Source organism: Aspergillus homomorphus (assembly GCF_003184865.1).
Source record: "Aspergillus homomorphus CBS 101889 unplaced genomic scaffold BO97scaffold_78, whole genome shotgun sequence".
In the NCBI taxonomy this organism is placed as follows: domain Eukaryota; kingdom Fungi; phylum Ascomycota; class Eurotiomycetes; order Eurotiales; family Aspergillaceae; genus Aspergillus; species Aspergillus homomorphus.
In genome coordinates, this window is record NW_020291964.1 from 35,949 (window position 1) to 57,443 (window position 21,495).

General features: G+C 16.4%; 1 protein-coding gene across 1 annotated transcript; it reads right to left on the bottom strand.

The window, feature by feature from the left end:
• Positions 1-9,855: 9,855 nt before the first annotated feature.
• Positions 9,856-20,777, bottom strand: BO97DRAFT_429770 (SWIRM domain-containing protein; the record flags this gene model as incomplete). Its single annotated transcript, XM_025697387.1, has 2 exons — positions 9,856-9,864; positions 19,692-20,777. 2 exons carry the CDS (start codon positions 20,775-20,777, stop codon positions 9,856-9,858), a joined length of 1,095 nt encoding a protein of 364 aa, XP_025546128.1.
• Between the last annotated feature and the right edge of the window lie 718 nt (positions 20,778-21,495).

Here is a 21,495-nt window from a genome sequence, read left to right on the forward strand (position 1 = left end):
TTTATTTATTTTATTTATTTTATTTATTTTATTTATTTTATTTATTTTATTTATTTTATTTATTTTATTTATTTTATTTATTTTATTTATTTTATCTATTTTATCTACTTAAATATACTACTAGTCTTGATTATCTAATATATAATATATAACTTATCTAATTTTATAATTTATTCTTAATTCTGTTATAGCTCTTTAAGTTATATCTTACTTATAAATCTAAAAATAACCTAATTTAAGTAGCTAGCTAAGAATTAAGAGAACTGTTGTTAAGATCTGCTAGCCTGAACTGCTATATCTACTATTCCCACCAGTCCATATCTTAACATAATTACTAATCTAGTAATAATAATTAAAAGATGTTATCATATTTATAAATAAGATAAGAAGTATTATATTATATGTGTTGAAAAAAATTAGAATAGTTCTATAAATAAGTATATAATTAATTTAACTATACTAATTATTCTATTTAATTTTAAGTAAAAGAATATAATTAGAATATATGCAATAATAATATTTATTATATTAATTATGATATAATATACATAATAAGTATATTAATAATATATATAGTATAAGTACTAGTAATAATATATTAAAAATACTAAAATTAAAATCATTTTTATATAGATGAACATTTTATTTTATATAATAATTATAATAATTTCCTATATTAAACAGAAAATTCTATAGATTTTTATTCTATAATATCTTATTATTAAAATATTTTTTTTTTTAAAATTACTAATTTCTCTAAGATATTATTTATAGATTTTATTAGATTAACCATTATAAAAAGACGAAAGATAATTTTTTAAATAAGTTATTATATATATAATATATTATTATTAATACTAGTTAATTTATAATAATTATAAATACTAATTATATAAACTTTTTACAATTAGAATATAATTCATAAAAATACTATTAGATATATCTAATATCAAATTTCAAATACCAACAAAATAAATTTATAATATTTAACATATTCTTTTTTAGTAATCTTAAAAAGATTATTTAATTTAATCTTATAACTATTTTTTGTATATAAATATTATTATTAAAGTATATTTAAATTAAAAATATTATAATCAGATATAAAGACATTATTATTAATTATATATATTAAATAATTACTATTTAAGTATACTAAGATTTTATTCTTTTTATATAAATTTATATACAGTCTGACTATTTTAATGTACTTATTTTTATAATTACTAGGTCCTGTTTACCCTCAGCTGACCTCTTTAAGTTAAAGGGCTGAGTACAACAGAGGCATGTAACACACAAATTAGAGAAGTAATTTTTTGATTATCTTTCTAAGTACTCCTTAACAAGCAACTAAGCAGGTAACTAAATAACTAACTAAGTAAATAAGTAAAATAGTAAGTCCTCTTACCAAGTATCTCTCCCCAAGCAAGCAAGTAAGTAAGCGAGCGAGTGAGGTAGTGAGGTCATTTACCAAGCACCTCCCCCCAAGTAAGCAAGCGAGCAATCGAGTTCTTCTCACTAAGCACCTTTTATTAAGTACTCCTACTAAGTAAGTAAGCAAGTAAGCAAGCAAGTGAGGCAGCAAGGTCTCTTACTATCTCCCACTAAGCATCTTCCACCAAGCACCTTCTACTAAGTAAGTAAGTAAGTAAGCGAGGCAGTAGGGCCTCTTATTAAGTATCTTCTACCAAGCATCTTCTACTAAGCATCTTCCACCAAGTAAGTAAGTAAGCAAGCCAGCGAGCGAGGCAGTAAGGCCTCTCACCAAGTACCTCCCACCAAGCACCTTCTACTAAGTAAACAAGTAAGCAAGCAAGCAAGCGAGGCAGCGAGGCCTCTTACCAAGTACCCCCTACCAAGCGCCTCCGATCAAGCAAGCAAGTGAGCAAGTAAGCAAGTCAATAAGCGTGCGAGCAAGCGAGGCAGCAAGGCCTCTCACCGAGCACCTCCCACCAAGTAAGCGAGCAAGCAAGCAAGCAAGTAAGCAAGCAAATAAGCGAGTGAGCAAGCAAGGCAGCGAGGCATCTCACCAAGCACCTCCCACCAAGCAAGTAAATAAGTAAGATTAAGTATAAAAATAAAAATAAAAATAATACACAATAAATTAATAATAAAGCAAAATTAAATAAATTAAAGATCTAGTATTTAATAGAAAGTAATATATCTAAATTAATAAATATATTGAAATTCTTTATATTAAATAATTAATTTATTATATATTTTAATTTTTAAGTATTATACTAGACTCTTATAACTAATAATAATAATCTAGAATATTTTATTAATCTTTATTTTAATAAATATAAAAATATTGATATTATAAAAGTAAATAAAAAGTTTATTTAAAAATAATAGATAATTATAAATAATATAGAATATAAGTTCAAATAATTTAGGTTATATAAGAATTAAAATATAATTATATTTCTATTTATTTTAATTTTGAAAATATTTAAGATAATAAAATTAATTAATTATATTTAATTTATATTTTTTATAATTAGTAATATCTTCTAATATATTATTATAATTTATAATAAAATAAATTATTTTAATTAAAAACTAGATTTTATTTACTATACTTATTATAAAAAATATATATAAGATTTGATTAAATATTTATAGATAAATCTAAAATTAATGTCTTTAAATTACTATAATCTTATATTTATTATAATTTTAGATTATTTTATAAATAATATTATATTAGAGTTTTTATAAATTAAAAATATATAAAATATAGAATACTTTATTATTTCATATTATTATACTCTAATAATATATTTATGAATAGAAATATTAAATATTAATTAATATTTTTTTAATAAGTCTATATATAATAATACTTTTTAGAATATTATATTATTATAGAATAATAGTCCAGCTAAAAATATTACATTATTGTAAATAATATATCTTAAAAAACTATTTTAGTTGTTTAGTAAACTATAATATTATTTATTAAAAAAATAAAAGTTACTATTTAAGATACCTAAGATCAAAAACTAGTATAGTAAAAATAATAATAATAAAATATTTAATTAATAATTAAATTTTATATTTTCTTTTTTCTTTTTTTTTACTGGAATAATACTTTTCTAGAAGGATATTTATTACTATTATAAATAATATATATATATATATATATTATTTAATAGTACCTCCCGCTTCCTGGAGTATAGCTTTATAAAAAGCTTTTCCTTAGATAACTTTATAAATACCATATTTTTCCACTTATCTTATACTATAATATTGATAATATTATTCAAAATTACAGATAAGATAACTATAATTATAAAAAAGAATTAGATTATAATTATAACTATAATTATAATTATCAAAAGGTTAACTAAGATAATAAAGATAATAATACTAAGGAGAAAATATATTATATTAATATATAAGAAATTAAGTTACAAGATATTAATTTCTTTTATTTTAATATATATAATGACAAATCTAGTAAATAATTTAATTAATAGATTTATTATAAAAATATTTATATATTTATTAACTATATCTATACCTTTGTTAAATATTATAATAAAAAAATAATTAAGAAAAATTCCTAAATCTATTTATATAGAATAGTCTTAATATAATTTATTTCTAATTTTATTAAATTAAAGAAGAATTTAATTATAAAAGTAAAATTTAAAAAGTCATTAAATTAAGATATTATATAATTTATTTTATCTAAGTATATTCTTAGTAATACTAGAACTTCACTATATATATTATAAATTTAATAATATAAATACTAAGCTAATTAATCAATTTACTTAAGATATAATATACTATATCTAAACTATATATTCAGATAACTTCTACAATTAATTAATTTATTTATAAAACTCAATTAATACTTATTTATATTCTATCTTAATTGAGCCTATAGAATAAATAATTATTAATATATTTTTATATTAGTTTAATAAATAAGAATATAAATAAAAAGACTTTATCTATTTTATTAATAAATATAAGTATAACTACTAAAATAATAATAATTCTATAAATTTAATATTAATTTCTATAATTAAAATTAAAAATTTAGATATTTTTATTTCTATAAAGATTATATTAATAATTAAAAATATAATTTACTTATTATTCTAGAAATGCTATTAGTTAAACTTCTAGAAATATAATTATTAAAAATATTTATTTATCTTATATAATTTGTTTTCTTAAGATAATTTAATAAATATATTTTATAATTATAAGAATAAGTATTATAAGATATATACTTTTATTAAATATAGAATTATTAATTTAAGTTAATAATAAGATTAAGAGTAGTACAGTTAATAGTAATATAACTAGTATAATAACTATAATTATAATTAAAATAATCATCAGAATAATTAAAATAATCATGAGAATAATCAAAATAATTATAGTAATAATCATTATTAGAATAACTAAAATTATGATTAGTTATATAAAAAATCTAAATTATCATAACAGATTCTGCTGTTACTAAAAATAAAATTAATATTTATTATAAATATAATAAGTATAATATTTATACTATTTATACTATATATAATAAAGACCTGTATTATAAAAGCCTATATAATAAAACTTTTAATATTAAAAATACTAATTCTAAAGATACTAGTACTATTTCATATACCCGGGATACTGAAATACCTTAGATTTAAGATACTTCTGTTAATAATACTAAAAGTTCTTTTATTTTATAAAATAACTAATACAGTATTCCTATTATAAGATTAATTGTATAAATATTTAAAGAATTATAAGAAAATATTAATTTATATTAAAATAACCAAGTATAATACTACCCGAGGTAATATTATTATTTTTAATTATTATAAAAAATATAACTATTAATATAGATAATAGAATTCTTTAAATATCTAAAATAACTATAATAAATATTACTTTAAATACTATAATTAAGTATTATATAATATATATTAATACTAGATACTTATCTATAATTACTAATATTCTTTATATCTATTTAATCCCCGGTATTAGGATTTAAAAATCTAAAAATACACTTTATATTGAATAAATTAGTTTTATATATAAATTTAATTAATATATAATTCTTAATATATATTTTCTATAAATATAGTTTTTAAGAAAGGTTTAAGTTTCTAGCCCTGTTTATACTTATTTTAAAAACCAAAGTATATTTAGTTAAAAATCTTGATTTTAATATATTTATTAGTGTTAATATAATATATAAAAGAAATTTAGGTCTTAACTATAAATATTAAATAATAATTCTTTATTTATATATTTATATATTTCTTTGTAAGTTATTACTATTACTAACTAAGTTAATATACTAGTTTATTCTGCTTAAATAATCATTTTTTTAGATATATGAGTAAAGATATTTATTAAAATTAAAATAGTAAATTATATAGATATTAATTATATTTCTGAATTAAAAAATAATACTAGCTTATCCTTATATATTTATTGAATTAAAATATTTTTTTATTAAAACTATTAATGAATTCATGGATCTGGTAATATTATATTAATATATTAAAATTAATATACTTTTCAATAATAAATATATTGTAATTTATATAGTAGAAGATACTATTTCAGAATTTATTTATTTAATATCTTAAGCTTTATATATATATATATATATTTATATATATTATTATTATACTATTTAATTATTATGTATATCAGAAGCTATAAATACTAATACAATTTATAATATTAATTAAGTTCTAGAATACAAGCTGAAATTATTAAAAGATATTTTAAAGAATATTCTCAAACCATCTTATCTTTTAAAAATAAAGTATAAAATTAATAAAGAGAGATTACTAGTATTTTCTAATAATATAATTATTTATTAAACTTTATTATATTTTATAATATCTAGATCTTATTTAATATTTCTAATATCAGAACTATTTATATCCTGGAAGATTAATAATTATATATTTTATTAAAGAATAAATAATAAAATTATATAATTAAATATATATCTTAAATTTATTATCTCTTTGACCAGAATAAAGTTATTATTAATTTAGTTTCTAATTCTTTATATATTATTAATAAATTATTATCTACTAAAGAATCTATATTATCTATATATCTAGTATTTATTATTTAAAAATAGAGAAATAGTTAAATTAAGAAATATTTTATTATTAATCTAAAAGTTATTAATTATAAAACTAAATTAGATTTCTATCTAGTTTTTATATAAAAATTATTTTTATATTACTGTAGTAGATACTACTTAATCCTTTTATTAGGAATTTATATTTTAGACTTATTAAGATTAATTTATAATTATTATATATAGAGAACAGAAAGTCTTTTATATTATTATTATAAAATTTATTAATTTTATATTTTATATATAATATTAAATAGATTCAATTCTATAAGAACTTAAGAAATTTACTAAAATATATATTAATATTATTATTATTATTTTTAAAATATTTAATAAATAGTTAAATTACTTTTTATTAGTTTTTAGAAACCTTAAAGACATAGATATTAAAATAGAAATAATTAAAGTCTTTATTAGATTTTTTAGTTTTTTATTCAAATAATATATTAATACCTTAAGTTTATTAATTCCTGAAAAGAAGATTAATATTATTTATAAACTTATATTTTTTAAGACTTGTATATAATTAAACTATTATTTACACTTTACTAGTTAATTATATAGTTATGTAAATTATTATATTATTAAAATATTACTATTCAAAAATAGATTATTTTAATATACTTTACTATTTCTAGATTATATACTTCTATATATATAAACTAGTCTTATTAAAATTATATCAATAAAATATTAATTATTAATCTAATATCTAAAGAACTTTATATTTATTAAATATTTTAAAATAAACTTAGTAATATTAGAAAATTTATTTATTTTATTTTATTTAAGTAAATTTACTTAGATCTAGATTTATATTTGTAAAAATAAAATATAATATTCTATTATTTTAATAATTATAAGTATAAGAATTTATTTGAAGTATTTTTTAGAATACTTATTTATTTAATTATATTTTTAATTTAAGTTCTTATATTTACTGAAAAAAATATTAATTAATTAAATTAAAAGTATCTTATTTAATTTATTTTTTTAAGATTAAAAATATATAATGTAAGTAATACATATAGAAATCTTTTTTATTTTTATATAAATTATTCTAGTATAGTTACTTTATTTAAATAGATTATATTTAATATAATTATTATTGAATATTTAAATCTCTAGTTAAAATGAATAAATTAATATATATAATAATTTTATTTTATTATGTATTATTATTCTAATATTATTAATAATATTATTAATACTTTTCATTATTTTTCTAGATAGAAAATAATAATATATTTCAAAATATAATCTTAAAAATATTTCTATAAATATATTTATAATTATTTATATATATTTTATATATATAATTAAAAGCTCTAAAATTTTTAAATAATAAATTTATAATAAATACTCTAATAGTTTTTATATATTTAAAATTATTGAAAATCTTAAATTTAATTCTAGTGCTGGTTTTCTTTATTTTTTACAAATAGTTTTTCTTATATAAGAAAATAAATTATTTATAATACCAACAGTATTATCAATTCAAAAAGTAAAATATATACTATTAAAAATAATAATTATATTATATTAGAGAAATCCTCGATATATATTTTATATTTATTAATTAAATATATTTTTTATATTATTTATAATAAAAATAATTCTTAAGAATATAAGAAGTATATCTTTAATTCTAATAATATAATTACTTGGAAGATTTATAAATTATTAAAAAAATATATTATCTATTATCTAGTATATTTATAAAATAAAATATATAAATATTAATTATATAAAAAGTCTAATTCTTTTCTATAATTGAGTTTTTTTATATTTTAATAATAGATTTTATAGTTATACTTTTTACTGAATATAGTAATAAATAAGGTTTTATATTTAGAAATAAATCTACTAAAAGAAATAATATATTTAAAAAATATTTTAAGATCTCAATAAAGTAGTAGAGTATTATTATTATTAAATATTTTCAAAATATAGTTAATATATATTTATAATATTTATATTTAATTATAATCTATAATTCATATTTATATTCCAGAAAAAGCTATTTAATTATTTAGATATTTACTAGTTTTATTCTATAATTATATATTTATAAATAGATAATTAATCTAAATATATAATTTAAATAATTATGATTATAATATATTATATATTAATCTAATAAAAATTATAGTTATTTATTATTTTATTAATTTCTATTATTATAAATTTATTTCTAAATATCTTTTTAAAAAATATACTATATTATCTTATATTTAGAATATTCTTATATTAATTCTAGTATTTAATTAAAGATTCTTTAATATTATAAAGATATATAATATTTTAATAATATATATTCTTTTATATACTAACATATTATTATTAAAAATATTTTCTATAATACTAAATACTTGAAAATAAAAGTTATTATCTTTATTTATTTATCTTAAAATATTATTATTAATACTAATGATAATTTTATCTAGTATTCTAGTCTCTATTTTAAGATAGAAGAAGTCTTAAAATATATTATATTATATATAAGATACTTTTATAATATAAGATATAAGTTTATTATTTTCTATTCTAATAATTATATATATTTTTGGTTTTTATAAAGAATATGCTATCTCTACTATTAAGAATAAAAAGATTTAATTAATATAATAATATATTAACCTTTTTCTTATTTTTAGAATATTAAAAAGTATATATATTATTTTTAGTTTCTAGATATATAAAAAATATATCTAATTATATTTATTATTTAATTAAAATTTATTTTTAAAGAAGTATTATATAGCAGAGTCTTAGCTAAATTATTATATATTATTAATAAATGTTTTTTAGTTAAAGTAATTATTAGAAATTCTTAATAATTATAAATTAGTATATTATTTTATATAATTATTTTTTAACCCCTGTTACTTACTATCTTATTTATTAATTAAAATATAATTCTAAAAATAATAAATAAATAAAAACTAAGCATTTTACTACAGATAACTTAATTTATAAATTTAATAAATATTATAAAATATAATATTTTTGACTATATTTTATTTTTTATTATTTTTTATTAATTATTTATTCTATTACTGTATTTATTATTATAGAAAACTATTTTCTGCTTTCTCTATATATATATATTATTTTGTATCTTTTCTTTTAATTATATCAACTACTTTCCTATTATTTTTCAAATATATATATTTAGATTTAACAATATAGATACTATCACTAAGATACTGGTATTTATAGTATTTTCAGAATATCTGTATTCTGCCTTTCTATAATACTGTATTTATAACTACAAAAGAAATTTTTCTTAATTAATCTATCAGTCTCTCTGCCTTCCTGACTTCTACATTATCTTACATTAATCTATAAAGCCTATATATGATCCTTCCTTGCTTCCGTAATAATATATTTAATTATCTAAAAATAAAAATACTAGTGTTTCTAAACATACTAGTATATCTAATACAGGTATAATTCTAGAATATTCTAAAATTAAGACTGTTATATTTTTATATTATTATATCATTTCTGTTAAGTAAGTTAAAAGATATTCCAAATATTTTTAAAAAGTTCTTATTATTAAAACTAATACTAGTTAAGATTTTTTATTATATTTTAAAATTAAAAAAGCCTCTAATCTAAGTCTTTTATTATTATAACTACTAGATATCATATATATTAATTTAATTTTAAAAAATTATAAATTATTTCTGTTATTATTATAACTATATATTATTATTCTAGTTTCTCTATATTATTAATAAGTAATTTTCTAGTAACAAATACTAGAAAGCTTTTATTATTTTCAGAAAGTATATTATTTTATATAAATATATTAAAAAATCTACTACTAAGTATTTTATTTATTAATCTAGATACAGTTTTATTAGTAATATATAAACTTATAAAAAAGATATTATAGTAAATAATATAATCTACAAATTTGAAAGATATTAGTTATTCTACTTCTAATATATAATTTTCTTATATTTATATTTTTTTCTTTTTTATTTTATAAATATAAATTACTTTATATATTTATTAATCTCTTTAATATATATATATTTATATATATATAATATTATTCTATAAGAATATTAATTTTGCTAAATTTAAATATATTCTAAATCTTAATTTAAGCAAGAATTCTGTATTATGGTAGTTGATGGCAGAGGCTGAGAGGTAAGTAAGTAAGACGATTGAATTAGGGAGAATTCTCAGGAATAGTTGAAACTCAGAGGTTTGAGAAGTCTTCTGCTAAGATAATATAGAAGATAATAGAAAAATAAAATAATAAAATTTCTTAAATAAACTAGAATTTATTATATATACTAATTCAGTAAATTTGATATCCTTATAGAATAATATTATATATATAAATAGTGGTATAATAAAAATATTAAAAGATATATAGAGTATTTTATATTTATAGGATAAAACAAAATAGAAGTATAAGAAAATAATATACTATAATCAGAATAACTAAAACTTTTTAAATTTATAAATTAAATTATTTATTATAATATCTTCTTTATAGATCTAGATATTATTAATAAAGTTATATCTAAATAAATAAATAAAATACTTAGTAATAAACTTTCTATTATATCTATATAAAATAATATATTTTTTTTAAATAATAGAAACTTCCTAGTATTTCTTATTAAGAAATAATTTATTAATAATATAAAAAAACTAAAATAATATATAATTATAAAAATCTATTTTTATAAAAATAGACTTAAGCTGTATAATAAAAATAATAAAATAAATAATCTATAATTCTAGAAAATTAAGATAATATATATAATATCTAATAATTTTATAATAGAAAACAGGCTAATATATTATTATATTAATTTAATTTTAGTACTTTTAATAGTAAAGATAATATATTTTCTATATATATATAAATATATAAAATTATTAATATAGAAAAAGATAACTTTATATTTTATATTATATATTTTCTTTATATAAATAACTATACACTTAAAAACTTTCTTAATATTAAAATATAATAAAAAGTTTTAACTAATATTAATTTTAATAATAAAAATCTTTTAGAAATATCTAGAATATTTTTTAATTTATTCAACAGAAATGTCTTAATAATATAAGAAAATAATAATTTTAATCTTTAGATATTCTGAAACTATATTATTTTTTAAAAATATTAATAAATTTACTTTTAGATAGCCAGGTATAATTTCAAATATAGTTAATAAAATATTATAACTATTAAAAATCTATAGTAAAAAGTAATTAATAAAATTATTTATTTATAATAGTATTTAGAATAGAATTAATTATTAAAATAATACATAAAATAATAAAAACTATAATTTTATTAGATTATAATATAATATATTATTATTTTAATAATTTAGATTATATATTTTAATTAATTATTTATTTAAAAATATAAAATAATAAAATAAAATTAATAAAAACTAAAATATAAATTTTTTTTTAAAAAAAGAATATAAAGTAAATATTATAATTAGAAAATTTTTTTTAAAATATTCTAATTATATTTTTATATTTAATATATAATAATAATTCTTTATTTACTTATTTTTATAATAGATTATTCTTTAATTATACTAATATATTTTATAAGTTTATTAATAACTATAAATATTTAAATATTTTTATTTTTAATAGAAAAAGTTATAATAAAATTTATAATAATTATATGAAATAATTTGATAATAAAAATAATTAATTATAAAAATATCATATATATAATTAATATTTTTAGATTTTATATTTAAATATATAAAATAATAAAAAATATGTTTATAAAATAATTTATATATTTTATAAAAAATAAAGTTATTTAACTCTAGAAGATATTTCTTATAATATTAATAATTATAATTATTATAAATAATATAAAAAGGTTTAGATATAAAAAAATAAAATAAATATATTTATAATTACTTTATTAAATTAATATTATTATTTATAATAATATTATTAGATATACTAATATTAATATTCTTAATTTTATAGAAAAAATTATTTTATATAAAATATAAAAAATTAACTTAAAAATTAAATTATAAAATATTAATAATTTTTAATACTTAAAGATTAGAGATATAATTATTATAAACTTGTTATTTTTAGAAAATTATTAATTTTAATAATAGATATAGTATAATATTCAGATACTTAATAAATATTAATAAGAATATTTTTAAAATTATATTCTAGAATAGTATAAAAAATATCTTTAATTTAAAATAAATAAAAAAAATTAATAATAATATTAAGTATAATATAAATATAAAATATAAGTAAATTATACTACTAAATATATTAAAAAAATATAAATAAAATATAAAATAAGATATTTAACTATAATAATATTTAATATAATCTACTTAAATATATTAATAATATTTATAAAATCTATATAAATAATAAAGAATAAAAACAATAGTATAATTTATATAAGATATTTTAATTTATAAAATATTTATATAAAATTTAATATTTTTAATTTAATAAATTAATAAACATATTTTACAGGAATTAAAGTTCTATTTAAAATTAAAGTTAATTATATATATATATAAATAAATAATTTAGATAAATTTTAATATTTTAATTTATTTAAAATATAATATATTATAAAACTATAATTATTATAATAAATATTAAGATTAATATAAAACTAATATTTAAAATTATAATAAATAAGTTTTTTTAAATCTATAAATTTATATTATAGGTTCTTAAATATCTTATATTTTTTATTAATATAAATAAATATAATATAAATAATATAATCTTAATAATTACTAGAATAATTTTTAATTAATATTATTTTATAATTCAGTAAAACTAAAGTCTTTTAATAATGATATTATATATAATAATATAATTATTTTATAAAATTAAGAAAATAATCTATGTTAACTAGATTTATAAAAAAAACTTTTTTTATTAATTTAAAATTTATTTTTAAATATATTAATATTAAATATATTAATATACTAATCTAGAAATATTATAAAAAAAATTAATAAAAGTTTTAATAAACTTAAACTTTAAGTTTATTTTCTTAAAATAACTAAAGATAAGATTAAAATAAATAAAATATTTATTTAAATCTTTAGAAATAATAATTATATTATTAATATAAATATAATAAAATTTTTAGAACTTTTATAAATTAAGATTTATCTGGTATTTTAAATATATTATTAAATTAATATATTTTATAATAATAATATAAAATATTTTTTAATGGTAATATATAATTATAATAAATTAGTTATTAATAAAAAAATAAATAATATTAATAATAAAAATAATATAATATTTTTAAATTCTTTAAAGAATTTCTTCTTATATAAAAATAAAATAATAATTAAATTTAATTTTTTAATTAATAATATAGAGATTAATTATAATATATTCTTTTAAATATTATTTATAATATATTATATTATAAATATTAAATAGAATAATAAAGTATATTTTATAATATATAATATTTATTTTATAATATATAATATTTATTTTATAATATATAATATTTATTTTATAATATATAAAAAAGTAAATATACTATTAATTATCTTTTAATTATATTTTAAAACTTAATATACTTAGGGTTTTAGTATATAATTTTTTAATTATTCTTTTTAAAAAAGATTTAAAATTATTAACTTTTAGAAATATTAATTATATTAATATTTAAATTATCTAATAAAGCTTATATATTAAATAATATAAATATTTTTTTAAATTAATAAATAGTTTTAGAATTATTATAAATAATAATATTATTAATATTAAAATTATTAATATAAAAACTAGACTGTATAACTAGATATATAAATAAAAAAAATTTAATATTATTAATATTTAAAAAAATTTTACTCTATTTAAAAAATATTTAATTAAATAATATATACTAAAACTTTAAAAATATATTTATAATATAATTTATTATTAATATTAATATTCTTAGAATATAATATTTTAATATAAATAATAAAATAATTAAATTTAATAATATAATTTTTGATAATATATATTATAATATATTTATTATTTATAAATATTTTTATTCAGATATAATAACTAATAGTTATAAAAATAAATATATTATTTATTATTTTAATAAATAAAAAAAATATTAACTAAATATATATATATTAATACTCTTATATTATTTTTTAATTTAAATATATAATTAATATTAGTAAGATTAATATATATTTTAATAAATAAATAAACTTTTAAATATAATAATACTATAATTAATTATATTACATAAATAAATATATTAATATAATTAGATTTTATATAAATTTATAAAAAGAAAATAAGGTCTTAATATTTTTTAATGATAATTATATAATATTTATAATTAATAATCATATTTTTATATCTAATTATATTAGTTTTAATAAATAAATTAGGATATAAATTCTTACCTAAATATATTTTTATAATAATATTTATATATAAAAAATATTTATAAAATTAGATTAAACAGTTCTATTTCTAGAATTATTTAAAAAAATATCTTAAATATTATATATTTTTTTATTTAATATTTAGAATTAATATTAGATATATTTAATAATATTTTTATAATACTTAGATTTAATAATATTAACTAATAAAATCTTAAAATAATTAATAATTTTAAATAATATAAATTTAAATAATTAGATATTATAGAATAAATACTTATATAATTTATTATTTAGTATAAAAAATATTATAATTATTATATAAAATAAGTAAAATTTTAATTTATATAAAAATACTTTTAATTTTAGTATTAATAATAATATTATTACTATTATTTATAATATATATATTATATTTATTATAAATATTATTATAGTCTTTATAATAATTATTATTGTTAGATTAATTATAATTATATTTTTTAATTTAAAGTTAATTAGAATAATTAATATATTTATACTAATTATATATTTATTTATAGAACTACTTTAATTATTATTTAAAATTTTTAAATATAATATTTCTTATTTTATTTATAGATAGAATAAATCTTTTTAATTAATATTATTAGATTAATAATAATAATTATATATATATATCTATAATTTTATTAATTCTTTTAAAATAATCTAAAAATTAAATTCTAGAATTTATACTAATATTAATTTTTTTTAAAACTTATTATTATTCTAAGACTAATAATTATTTAGAATAGATAAAGAATTACTTATTATAATTTATTAAAAGATTTATATATTCTAAAATTAATTTAAAATATAAAAATAAAATTATTATTACTACTACTATTAGAATTATTAATAATTATTTAATTATTAATTTAGATTTAGATTACTCTACTAATTCTAATATAATTATTAATTATATTTTTTATTATATTTAACATTATAATTATTAGTATAATTTTTATTATATTTCTAAAATTTCTATAGAACTTATTTAATTTTTAATAAATATAAAATTTATAAGTTTTTTAAGATTTTAATCTAGAATACTTTTTATATTAAATAATATAAATAAGAGTTTTCTAGTTATATTATTATAAATTAAATTATTTAAAAAAATTTATTAACTATATTATTTTTATTTAAATATATTAATTATATATAGAGTTACAGATCCAGGTAGTTTTAAATATAAATTAATTATTAAAATAAATTAATTATATAAGTAGTATAAATATAAAAAATTATCTTTTAAATAAATAAATTAATATATTTATTAATTTATATATTATTATTCTATAAAATAGAGTACTTAATTTTATTATTATTATATAAAAACTTAACATAAAATATTTTTTTAATTTATTAAATTATTTATTATTTAATAATATATTAGTTATAAAATATTTTTCTTATTTAATAAAACTAGTAATATACTATATAAAAATTATATTATATATATAAATCTATAAATTTAATTTAACTATAGGTTCTCTGCGGTATTAAATAAAATTATAAATATAATTAATAAAAATATTAATATTTTTATAATATATTTCTCTACTGATTTACTTTATAACTTTATTTAAAAATAAATAAAAATAAAAATAACTAATTTTTTTAGATTTAAAGTTCTTTATATAATAGAAATTTTAATTATATATATTAAAATTCTAAAAATCTATATAACTATTAAAATAATTTCTAATATAATAATTATTATTATTACTATTAAAAAATATACTATTATTATATAAAATACTAATACCTATTATTTAATTTAAATAAATATTTATTTTATTAAAATAAATAAAAATATTAACTAGTATAATTTCTAATATAATTTCTTATAATTAATTAAAATTATTAAAAAAACTACTAGATATTTTTATAATATTTATAATATTAGATATATTAATATAATAAAACTAATATAATTTATATATTAAATATTTAGAATATTTAATAATATACTAGAATACTAATATAAGAATATTTTTATAATATTTAGAAATATTTTTATTAATATTTTTAAAATTACTAATTAATATAATTTTAATATATTTAATTAGTTTAATAATATTATATTTATAATTAATATTAGTATTAATTAAAAAAGTAATTAAAATATAAGAATATTTATAAATTATAATATTTTTATAAAATTTAATATATTTTATAAATTCTTAAGAATATACTTAGAAATATTTTTTATAATATTTAAATAACAACTGTTTAATATAACTATAAATAAAAAAATTATTAAATTTAAAATAAATTCTAAGAAATAATATAGTATAGAAAAAACTAAAGTAAAATATAAATATAAAATTAAAATAAAAAATAAAATTATTAAATAATATTTAGAATATCTAATTAATAAATAATTTAATTATAATATTAAAATACTAGATAATAAAAAAAATATTTATTAATTAGTAATACTAATATTATATTATTTAAAAATAATAAAATTAATTTATTCTAATATAATAAAACTTAAAATTAATATTATTAAATTATTAAATTCTTTAATTAATATAAAATAAAATATAGAAATAGATATTACTACTTATAATATAAATAAAATAAATTATTTTAATATAATTAAAACTTTAGAATATATATATTTTAATAATTATTCTAGTTTAATATAAAAATTTAATAACTAATTAAAATATAGTATAAATATATAAAAATAATTAATAAATTTAATAAAAAAATTATGATTTTTATATAATATAAATTTATTAATATTCTAGAAAATAAGATAAATATAATATTTTTAAAATTATAATAATAAATATAATAATAAATAAATAATAAATTTATTATAAAAAATTAATATTAGAATATTTTTATAAAAATTAAAGATTAGATATATAGTAATTAATAATTTAGTAAATTAATTCTAAAAATATTTAAATAATAAATTAGAAATATTAAGACTAATATTAAGAATTAATAATATAAAATATAATTAATAGATAAAAATAATATAAAATAAATACTTAATATAATATAAAAAAAAGATTTATAAAAAAATATAAATAATATTAAGTTCTAAAATAATATACTAAATTAAAATTATAAATAATATAATAAAAAAATAATAAGATAAATAAATTAAAATTAGAATAAAAATAATAAATCAGGATTAAAAAATCAGATATTTTATAAATAAAAATAAATATAAATATTAAAATTAAAAAATTAAAAAATATATTAATATAAAAAATTATATAATTAACTAGATAAAAGAAAAAATATTAATATAAAAAATTTAATATATAATAAATAAAAAAATAAATAAATATAGAAATTAAAAAGATAAAATTTAATTAATATAAATCTTAATATAATATTTTATATATTAAAAAATTAAAATATATTATTATATATTATAGTAGTTAATAATTAAACTAAAAAATATAATATAAAAAGATTAAATTAAAGAAAATCTTAGAAATAGTTAAAATTTAAAGATTTAAAAAGTCTTCTACTAAGGCAGTATAAAAATTAATAAAAAGATAGAATAATAAAATCTTTAGATAAACTAAGGTTTACTATATTTTTTTCCTTTTTCTTTCCTAATATTTATAAATTAATATATTAGCTTATTTGATCCTATTTATCTAAAAATAAATTGTAACTATTATACAAAAATGATAAAAAAACAGTAGAGTTATTTAGAAATATTAAATATTATTATACATGTACTAGAAAATATTTTTAAATAATATATTATAAATATAATCTTAATTCTACTTTAGAATTAAAAATAAATCATAATATATTTAATTCTTATAATAAATTTATTATAAAGAGATATTAACTACTACTGTAAAAATAACAAAATAGAAAAGTAGTAATGATATCTTAAATATTAGATTACTATCTTTAATGCTTATGAGAGGTATTCATTCACCATACTATTTTACCCCCTAGTACTTGTACCCTAATCAGGGAAAAGCCGGATAGTTATATCTATAAAGGAGGGTAGTTCTAACAACTTCCTATGAAAATTACTGCTGAACTACCGCACTGGGACCTGGGCCTAGATCTCCTCCGGCAATAATAGAGGTCTTCAGCAACCATGACCAACCCTAGGACCGAACCAGGACTAAAACCTACTGTTCTGCCTGGCAGAATCAGGAGAATATTGTACTATCAGCCGCTTATGTCCTAAGTAGATTTAACTGTTCACATTTCATAATCAACAAAGCCCTTATAAAAGAAATTTCACAATAGATCAATAACACATTTTATGTGTTTAGATATATAAAAGTATCCAGTAGTTGCCTTGTACCTTTTAAATCTATTTTATATAAGAAGAAGTAATTAAAATTCTTCGAAAGCAAGAATTAGATCTTGAAAATAACTCATGCTCAGACACAGAGGATGAAACTCACTATTTTCAAGTTGCAACAGAAATACCCAACTTCATGATATACAACCAAGATTTATTTACTATGAAGATGTCTACTTTTCTGATTTACACAGGTTATGCCCACCTAGTCTAGGCTTGGTCACAGTTACTGAAGACCTCTAATACAGGTACCTGCCTGGTGGAAATATCATGACAATATCGATTCAGGCACAGTCCAATGCATCTACCATGGAACATTACATCGGAGATCTTCAACAAGTAGCACAAGGCAAAAAAAGGGTCTGGAATAAATAAATTAAGCCCACTCGTACGCCACCTCACAAGACATATAACAGAGGAGCCACCACATCAACGTGGAGCCAATGAGACCAAAGCTAGTACTTCGATGAGAGACAGTCGCCATGGGGGTATGAAGTCAGAATCAGCAAACATCATTAGAGTTAAGTATCAGAAGGTCACGTTATCACAGACAGCCTGCTATGTCTAAATGTAAACTTAAACAACATCTTATAATCATGGCCGTTGGTAAGAGGTAAGATTAAAAGAAATTGCGTGGTGATATGACACGATTCACTGTCAAACATCGAGCACCGAATCGCTAATTAGCCAGAGAGCAAGACACAAAGTGGTAGGAGATGCTCGTTATGAGGACGTGATTGAAAAATCTCGGGCCCTATTGTCGCCGATACTGTTGAAAATGTTCTGGGTTGAACCAGCCCACGCGTTCGTACGCGGTCCACAGCTTGCTTGCCTTGTTCACATCGATCTTGCATGCCTGCTGGGCGTCTGTCTTGCGAAACTCCTTACCGACATTTAGGGCCTTGACTCGAGCTTCGAAAATCCGCCGCTTGCTGCACAGATACGTTGCGCATGAGAGCCTCAAAGTTGCTGCCAGGCCGAGCTCGGCCGAGCTGAGTAGATGCCTGTCTGGATCCTGACTGAGATCTAACACCTGCCCTTTCCAATCTGCTTTCAAAGCCTTTGAATTGCCGCCAAGAGTCTCTATCGAAGGGGAAAAGTCTTGGATGGAGCTATAATTAATATCGTCCCGATTGGTCCCTATAGAGCGAGCTTGCTTTGCGCTCGACAGTGGTATGTCAAAGCTGTCGAGAATCTTCTGCTTTGGTGTAGATTTCGGAGTTCGCTTTACTCTAGACGCCCGTTGAACACGAGGCTGTGCAGCCAGCGTCCTCTTCGTGGGTGCCGGTGCAAGTTTCTTCAACCCGGCCTCTAATACACGAGGACGAGAATGGTTCATCAATGACAACTGACGCTCTAATGTCTCTCGCTCCTGTTTGGCCCATGCTGCTGGATTGCGGTTAAATTGAGAAGATACAATCGGTACACACGAAAGAGCTAGAAGATACTCCTCACGTGTCGGCTTATTTAGTTTGTTCTCGAATCTCGCCATGTGAGAATTGATATGTTGGTTGACCAACGCTTCCGTGGTGTTAGGAGGCATGGGCCCAAACAAAGGTTCATCAGTGGCAATATCATTTATAGATTCATGTCGCGGGAAAAGAAGAGGGTCTCTGGATGAGCCCATGACAGCATCTTTGTCAATTTGTTCGGAAACGTTCGATTTCCTCTTCTTAGTTCCAGCATAGGGAGTGACAGGTGGTGATGGCAAGTCCATTTCTGACTGCGTACGCTTTCGATCACCCGAGATGAAAGGTAGTTCCATGCTATGACTATATGGTGGATCCTGCGGTAGTGTGAAATTGGACATCGTAATCGAATTGAAGACATCCAGAGGTTTCGACTCTGGAGGTGACATCAAACTGGAAACGGATGGCAGGCGACTCATATTGGCTTTGTCACTTTGACTTAGCGATGAGGCAGTAGTGAGTGAGGTCATCACGGGGAAAGGCTCCCAAGTTTGGGCCAGAGATTCGGGGAGGGGTAAGCCAAGTTTGGTTCAAAAGTGAATATAGGAGCAGGAGTCACTGATTAAAAGGTCAGCCTTGGGCAAATGCAGTTTTTAATCACAGAGCGAAGAGGCGCTTTGAGCACTGATATGGTGTTAATGGAAGTAAATGGAATTGGGACCTGATCAATGCTGGCAAAACACACGTGCTGTTGATTTGTCAGGGCGGCCTCTTTGTCTGGTGGCAATAAGTAGGTATGGCTTGGATCTCGGCGATAAGGCTCACACAATGACCGAGAAAAGGGATGTATACTAGGTATCGGGCGAAGGCAGAAATATTTTCTGCCTTTGCTTTGCGCTGAGAGTGTGTTCGATAAAGAGCGCCCACGAGATCTTTGAGCCGATATGAATGATGTTTCTGACCGAAGCCCCCTTTCCATCAGATCAGAAGAAACAGGCTAAGGCTGGATGGAGTATGAGTCAATGCGCGGATTGCCGGGCCTAAGGTACCAAATAGAAGCAACTTCAGCGACCATGGGATTGCGGGGTTTGCGCGTGGCGACAGCGACAGGCAAATACACATGTAAAGCCAGCATCCCTCAAGAGTCAAGACGCTAACTGTGTGGAGGCTGTGAATCTGATGACCTGCAGATTGAGA